The following is an 8,757-nucleotide window of genomic DNA, read 5'->3' on the forward strand; positions in this document are numbered from 1 at the left end:
CACACACACACACACACATTATGGCCCCTTTCAGTTTCTGTCTACCAAGTTCAATCTCGAAGCTTTGGTCATCCAGCCCGGGGGTTTTAGTAAAACACATTTGTCCAAGCTGCCATGAATGGGACTGAACCTAGAACCATGTGGTTGAGAAGTATGCTTCGTACCACACATATTTTACATCCTGGTCTCCATCTGGTATGGGTTGAACAATCTTTACACACACACACACACACAATTATGACAGGTTTCCATGCCCCTAATTCCACAAACAGGGATTTTACTTTTGGTTTAACCAAAATCATGGTAGACAGTTACCAAAGACCCCATGCATTGAGATCGAACCCAAAACCACATAGTTTTGAAAGGGACTTCTTAACCATAAGCACGCACACACGACACATTCATGCTCACACACACACACACACACACACACACACAGGTGTATATTCTTTGCATAAATCTTTCTTCTTTGCAATAAAATTCCAGATTTCCTTTCATTCTTCTGATTTATGTGAAATATTTGAAAGAAATATTTGCTCATGATATTAGGAAAAAAAAATTGCCAAATAAAAATATAAAGATAAAAATCATTTCTTTTAGATGTGTTAATGCATTACAATGTGAAAGTGACTGACATAGCATGTTATATTACACTCTCATATGTGTGTGTGTGTGTGTGTGTGTGAATGTCCCCTTAATGCATCTAACAGAGTACTTAATTTTCAGTTATATTTCAAATAATACAGCAATGTGCATAAGGTGGGGTTTGAACCTGCAACTTTTGTAACCGGTGTTTGTCTCCTTAGCTACCTGCCACTTAGATATTCTTGTTGCCGAGATCGTATTGTCTACTTCTGTTCTTCGACTTTCTCTTTCCCTCCCTCCCTCTCTCTCTCTTTCACTGTCATATACATGTATGTATGTGTGTGTGTGTGTGTAGAAAGATGGATAGATAGATAGATAGATAGATAGATATGTACATAAAGATGTGTGTGTGTGTGTGTGTGTGTGTTGTATGAATCTGCATATATCCATCCTTCTCACTTTCTATCTCTCTGCTGTAGCCCTCCCTCTGCTTATATCAACTGTAAATATTAACTCCAGTTATATTCTGTTTCTACTGCAAAATGCCGTCTCACATACATAACCGCACACATACATACACACATACACACAGCTGTGGACCAACTACCACCTGCAAGAGAGAACTCCTCCTACCATACACAAATACACACACACATATACACATACACACACACACACACTACTAGCTTTTACAGTTGTCTGGTGCTACTGTTGTCAGAGTGAGCTTCCTATCCAAATATCATCCACATACCCGTAGCTTGTCTGGCAGTTCATTTACTATTCCAGCCTCTGATTTCTGTGGATGGCCTTGTCGTTGTGGCACTTATCCATTAACTTAACTTGGAATTGATCCCCCCAACAAACAGCACTATTATTACTATTTGTAGTAGCTGTAGTAGTAGTATTAGGATTGGTGGTGGTGGTAGCGGTGGCGTTGCTCAACTTAAGTTATGACACAACACTTATTCAAAGATTTCTTTTACGTTCTATTTTACTCTGTCTAATTTTGTGTGTGTGTGTGTATATATATATATATGTGTATATATATATACATATATATATATATATATATATATATATATATGTATGTGTATATATAAAATGCGTTCTTCTTTTTCTCTCCCATTAAAGTAAATTTCTTTGTTTTTTTTTTATGTTGGTGGGAGAAATCCACCTAAGACAGTAATGTTGTTGCTGTTGTTATGACAATGATAAAGGGGCCTATTTAAAAAAATATATATTTTTTAATATCTGGATTCAAATACACTATACATATTTATACATATATATGTATTCTTGCATGCATATACATACATTGCAGAAAACTATTATATTGTTATGAGAGCTATACACATGTTTGTCTAAAAAGAAAATATATAAATACATATATATATATATATATATATATATATATATATATATATATATATATATATATATATGCACACACACAGAGGCATACACACATATACATATATATGTATATACTGACGTACACATATATATATTTATATGCACACACATAAACATACACACACACACACAAAATACAAATTACGCTTACGGTCTGTATATGTCTACCGCAAGGATATTAACTGGAAGTAAAATTATTCCCCTCTGCGGTGGTGTTTTTAATGTAAGTACATATACATATATATATATATATATATATATATATTGCATGCTTTGTATATATTTCTCTTCAACCTACCTTGTTTCATGATTTGTCTGTTGTACATTTACAAACGCATATTCATAGAAGACAGGTCTATTTATCTCTCTGTTTATCTATCCATCTCTATATCTATCCATTGCTTCATCTCTGTTTATCCAGCTATCTGTCTATCATACTCATGCAACACATTTTACTTACATTAATAACTTATTAACCACTATTATTATTCTTGTTGTTGTTGTTATTATTATTGCTATTATTATTATTATTATTATTATTACTTATTGTTATAATTATTATTGTTATTATTATTATTATTATTATTATTATTATTATTATTATTATTGTTATTATTATTATTATTTGTGAGCTGGTAGAATCCTTAGTGCATCAGACAAAATGATTAGTGGCATTTCTTCCAGTTCTTTGTGTTTTGAGTTCAAATCCTGCTGAGGTCAGCTTTGCCTTTCATCGTTCCAGGGTTGATGAAATGAAGTACCACTCAAGTACTTGAACTGATGCACTCAACTAAATCCTTACCCCTAAAGTTACTGGCATTGTGATAAAATTTGAAACATCATCATCATCATTATTGTTATCATTATTATTATTATTATTATTATTATTATTATTATTATTATTATCATTAAGGTGGCGGGCTGGTAGAATTGTTAGTATGTCAGACAAAATGCTCAGCGGCATTTTATCCATTTTTATGTTCTGAGTTCAAATTCTGCTGAGGTCGACTACTTTGCCTTTCATCCTTCCAGGGTCGATAAAATAAGTACCAGTTGGACACTGGGGTCGATGTAATCAACTTACACTCTCCCCCAAAATAGCAGGCCCTGTGCCAGTATTTGAAACTGTCATCGTCACCATCATCATTATTATTATTATTATTATTTCTTGTGTGTTTTTGTATGCATGAAAGAAGACATTAAATATTTGTTCTTTACAAGCTATTGTGCAGTTTTTTTTAAACTTTTAGTAGCCACACATTGACAATGATAAATTTAACTTCATTTTCTTGTTTCTTTTTGTGAATATGATATCTCATACACACACACACACACTGTTATATGTAAATGAATAAGTGAATATCAGTGTGTATAGATATGTGAATATGTATTCAAAATGCATATGTAAATGTGTGCATGTGCACAAGTTTGAATGTGTATGCGTGTGTTTGTACGAATGTATAAATCTGCATAAAGAAGATTGTACATATATATGTTTGTGCACATTTATACGTGTATGTGTGTGTGTGTGATCGTGTAAATATATAAATGTATATACAGGTGTGTTTGTGTAGGAATATGCATATTTATTTGTATGAATGAGTGTGTGTGTGTGTGAGAATATGTATATATGTGGATGCATATATATATATATATATATGTATGTATGTATGTATGTATGTACTCTACATGCATTTGCAAACACTAACCTTATTGAGTATTTGATGTTCTCATTGTGGTTTAACCTCTGGTTAGTTCTGATTGAATGGGCCTGTGACCAAAATTTTACCAGCCATGACTATATCTAAAACTACATTACTCAACGTACCCTTCCATTTTCTTTAAGACATCAGGTTGTGATTAGAGGGGAATTTGGTTGACATTTCTAGCAGGTCTATTGACTATGTATAGTGGCTACCTTGGTGTCTGATTCGAAATTTGATCACAAATTAGTAGTTTATTATATGCTTATGCACAGTGGTATAGGTGCTTATTTTACTGCCAAGTTAAGAATGTCTGCATCCATATTTATTGTTCCCAGTTACTGATTTATTAATCGCGTGTGTGTGTGTGTGCGCGCACGCGCATGTGTGTGATTGCCATTGTCATGTTAATGTCCACTTTTCTATGGTTGCATGGGTCAGATGGAACTCATCGAGGCAGATTGTCTGCAGCCGGCTGCTTTTGTATTTTTCTTGTTACCAACTGTCACCTGTTTCCAAGCAATATGATATTTCCACATTGCATTACTAAACATGTTTTCACAGCAGAGTAGAAGTGAAGGCTTGTGTTTGTGTGACTGCGACATGCATTTATAACTATCATGTATTTTCAAAACAAAGAGACACAAACACATACGCACACACACACACACACATTTATATGTACACAACTTCTTTCTTTCGGTTTCCATCCACGAAATCTATTCAGAAGTCTTTGGTCAGCCTAGGTCTATTTGCCCAAGGTGTTGTGCAGTGGGATCGAAAACAAAGCCATGTGGTTATGAAGGGAACTTCTCAACTACAAAGCCATGTCTGCACGCACGCACACACACACAATGACATGTAGGGCTAAGACGACTCTTTAGTTAGTGTTGTTGAGGACATAACAACCCCTCTGATGCTGGTGCCATGTTAGAAATGCACCCAGTACATTCTATAAGTATATGGTGTTAGGAAGGTCATTGAGCTACAGAAGCCATGCCTCAATTGAGTGGGCAGTAACTCTGAATTATAATCGACCCAATCCATACTAGCATGGTAAACAAACGTACAAGTATGATAATGATGGTATGTTGTGGTTTAAGTATTAAAGTACTACTGAACACATGCTTTTGAAGGAAGTATATAGAATCTGTTGGGTTGGGAATAGGGGTAAGGGTTACTATTTTCAATGCTGTCTCTATTCCTGCTTCACATCTACTGAAGAATATTATTATTATTAACAGTGTACTTACAGTATATTTCAATTCATTGAATATACTGCTGTGTGCGTGTGTGTGTGTTTGAAATCAAGGTATTTATTCATTGATAGTGCTCAACAACTAATCAGAAATTAGTTGGGATTATGGCCAATGACCATATGTAATAAATAAAGAGAAAAAAATGAATCCCTTGAAAATACCTATAAAAAGAAAATCTGCATTATATTTACCTTACAGCAGCCTTCAGGAACTTACACAGATATATATATATATATCATCATCATCATCATTTAACGTCCATTGTCCCTGCTGGCATGGGTTGGACGGTTTTAACCAAGGCTGGCAAGCTGGAAGGCTGATGTGGCCTGGTTTCTATGGCTGGATGCCCTTCCTAATGTCAGCCTCTCCAAGAATATAACGGGTGCTTTTACATGACACCAGTATCTGCCATGACTGCAATTTTACTTGGCTTGATGGGTCTTCTCAAGCACAACATAATGCCAAGGTCTCAGTTATTCATAATTGCCTCCATGAGGCCCAACCCTCAAAAGGAGCTTTTCATGTGCTACTGGCATCAGCCACCTTGCCTTCGTGAGGCCCAACACTTGAGAGGTGTTTTTTATGTGCCAGTTATGTGACACCAGCATCAGTCACAACTATGATTTCACTTGACTTGACGGGTTGTCTCAAGCACTACATATCACCAAAGGTCACTAGCTATTGCCTCTGTGAGGCCCATAATTCGAAGATCATGCTTCACTACCTCATTCCATGTCTCCTTGGGTCTGCCTCTATCACAGTTAGAGATCAGCACTTCTTTACACAACTGTCCTCATCCAAGCACATCACATAACCCTACCAGCACAGTCGTTTCTCTTGCACACCACATTTGATGCCTCTTATGCCCAACTTTTCTATCAAGTTGTTTACACTCTGTCATACATGCACACTGGCATTGCACATCCATATATATTATTTGGGTCTGCATTTAAAAAAACCTGCATGGACATAGTTGGGTACATTTGACAAAATACTAGAAATGTCTTTTTTCATTTCTCTTTCATAATATTCATTTGTTTAGCCTCATGATAGCCTTGATTGAGATCTATGACCAAAGGTGTTCCAGATGTAACCATCCTGTCTATTTCCCTAGATTTCCCTAGACAATATCCAGTGTGTCAGTCATTTTTTTAATATGGTAGGATACAATCTAAAGCAGATTTTTGGCTGCTATTTTTAGTAGATTGAGTTACTGTTTAGTAGTTACTACTGTTTTGTTTGATTTATTCAATTCCAGTGAATTCAGCTTATCCCTTTTATTATCACATTTCTGTTGAAATCTACTGCTGTTGTTTCAATTACTTTTGAAAATAATGAATTTACTAAAAGGATTTTGGTATTATTTTTCGTATGTGTATTTCGTGTGCAAGATTCTTGATGTGGATACGTGTGTTGAAAGAAATACAATTAAACCTTGGGAGAGGCATTATGCCGGTAATAAACACACGCACTGGTTCAGTCCTTTATTAATTTATATAGTTTTTTGTTAAATTATTTCATTGCACTCTTGCAATCTCTTCAGTAACTTGTCTCTCCACTTCCATTTATTTTGAATATTCAAAATAAATGGAAGTGGAGAGACAAGTTACTGAAGAGATTGCAAGAGTGCAATGAAATAATTTAACAAAAAACTATATAAATTAATAAAGGACTGAACCAGTGTGTATGTTTATTACTGGCATAATGCCTCTCCCAAGGTTTAATTGAATTTTGGTATTATTAAACTGGTGTTTGGAACCTGAAATTTTGTTAGAGGGTTTTAATTCAAATCACTCTTAAACACAAAGTTTGTATCATAGAACAGTCTCAAGCAGGTTGCTATTAAAAGGGTTGTGCATGTTCATTGTATAAACAGGAATTTTCATGGTGTTTGATCTTTACTCTTACGTATATCACATTTCTCAGAACTTGATTGACAATTCTGCCATAGGAACATTACAATATACACTGGCACACACACACACACACACATACACATTGTTTCTCTGTCATTAATTAAACTTAAATACACAGCACCACCACTGCCATGATCACCAGCAACTTTGCTGTCAAACCAAAAGTGGCTTACAACTCAACGAAGCAGTTTTTACACCAGTCTTTTCAAAGGTTTGTTTTTTGCCTTAAAACAATCCCCTCCTCTGTTTTCATCTTGTAAAATTCTCAATGTGTACCATCTCACCTTCAAGAGGAGCAACTTTGGGAGTTAACAAGGTGGATTTTTTCACCATCATCATACTATTTTACTCTTTACTCTTTTACTTGTTTCAGTCATTTGACTGCGGCCATGCTGGAGCACTGCCTTTAGTCGGGCAAATCGACCTCAGGACTTATGCTTTGTAAGCCTAGTACTTATTCTATCAATCTCTTTTGCCGAACCACTAAGTTACGGGGACATAAACACACCAGCATCGGTTGTCAAGCGATGGTGGGGGACAAACACAGACACACAAACACATATATATGTATATACACATATATACGACGGGCTTCTTTCAGTTTCCGTCTACCAAATCCACTCACAAGGCTTTGGTCGGCCCGAGGTTATAGTAGAAGACACTAGCCCAAGGTGTCATGCAGTGGGACTGAACCTGGAACCATGTGGTTCGTAAGCAAGCTACTTACCACACAGCCACTCCTACGCTTCATCATCATTTAACGTCCGCTTTTCCATGCTGGCATGAGTTGGATGGTTTGATAGGAGCTGGCAAGCAGGAGAGCTGCCCCGGGTTCCATTTGTGTGTTTTAGCATGGCTTCTACAGTTTGATGCCCTTCCTAATGTCAGCCACTTTACACAGTGTACTGGGTGCTTCTTATGTGAGCCCCAGCACAGGTATTTTTTATCTGGTACCATCATATTAATCTTCAATGTAAAAGATAGAGTTCAGGTTCGAATCTTGTTGGAACTAAGTCTTGACTGGACATTACATTGCCCTTTAAGAAATGATGTATAAACAGCCATTTGACTTGCTAGAAGTAGCAACTAAATCTCCCTCTGATTATGCTCCACCATCATATACAAAGAAAAAGAGACATTAGACTAAGTAGTTTCAGTTTTTGATGATAAAAAAAAAAAAAAACAGGATGATTTTGTTGGAATGGTTTTGATCATAGATCTGCTCACTCAGAGCTAACCCAGGGCTAAACAGCAACAAAATTGACGAAAGATTTTGTCATATATGTGGTGATAGGGATGTTTCTTTCATAAACCGTATCATAGGCGCAGGAGTGGCTGTGTGGTAAGTAGCTTGCTTACCAACCACATGGTTCCGAGTTCATTCCCACTGCGTGGTACCTTGGGCAAGTGTCTTCTACTATAGCCTCGGGCCGACCAAAGCCTTGTGAGTGGATTTGGGAGACGGAAACTGAAAGAAGCCCGTCGTATATATGTATATATATATGTATGTGTGTGTATATGTTTGTGTGCCTGTGTTTGTTCCCCCAACATCACTTGACAACCGATGCTGGTGTGTTTATGTCCCCATAACCTAGCGGTTCAGCAAAAGAGATCAATAGAATAAGTACTAGGCATCCAAAGAATAAGTCTTGGGGTTGATTTGCTCGACTAAAGGCGGTGTTCCAGCATGGCCGCAGTCAAATGACTGAAACGAGTAAAAGAGTAATATTTGATATATTGTGATATATAGATCATTATTCAAAACTTTTGCATTCATGTCAGGCATTAAAAGCAAATAAGCCTTATTGAAGGGATCTCAATAAGTTAAACCCCATCAAAAGGTTTCAGTCTAAGATTACTTGTTTTTTTTTTTTTTTTTTT

General features: G+C 36.1%; 1 protein-coding gene across 5 annotated transcripts in view; it reads left to right on the plus strand.

Annotated features, from left to right (window-relative positions):
* The window catches only part of LOC106876806 (uncharacterized), a 119,250-nt gene that overhangs the window by 49,114 nt on the left and 61,379 nt on the right, over positions 1-8,757 (plus strand). The window contains exon 1 of one of the 5 annotated variants that reach the window (XM_014925514.2): positions 2,013-2,221. The exons of 3 other annotated variants lie outside the window; for them this stretch is intronic. In XM_014925514.2, the coding sequence (XP_014781000.1) occupies positions 2,159-2,221 (63 nt within the window). In that variant the 5' untranslated portion in view covers positions 2,013-2,158. Of the gene's footprint in view, positions 1-2,012; positions 2,222-8,757 lie in introns of those variants that run through there. One more of the 5 variants, XM_014925515.2, reaches the window with a different exon arrangement.

The sequence above is a fragment of the Octopus bimaculoides genome, chromosome 7 (assembly GCF_001194135.2).
Source record: "Octopus bimaculoides isolate UCB-OBI-ISO-001 chromosome 7, ASM119413v2, whole genome shotgun sequence".
Classification (NCBI taxonomy): domain Eukaryota; kingdom Metazoa; phylum Mollusca; class Cephalopoda; order Octopoda; family Octopodidae; genus Octopus; species Octopus bimaculoides.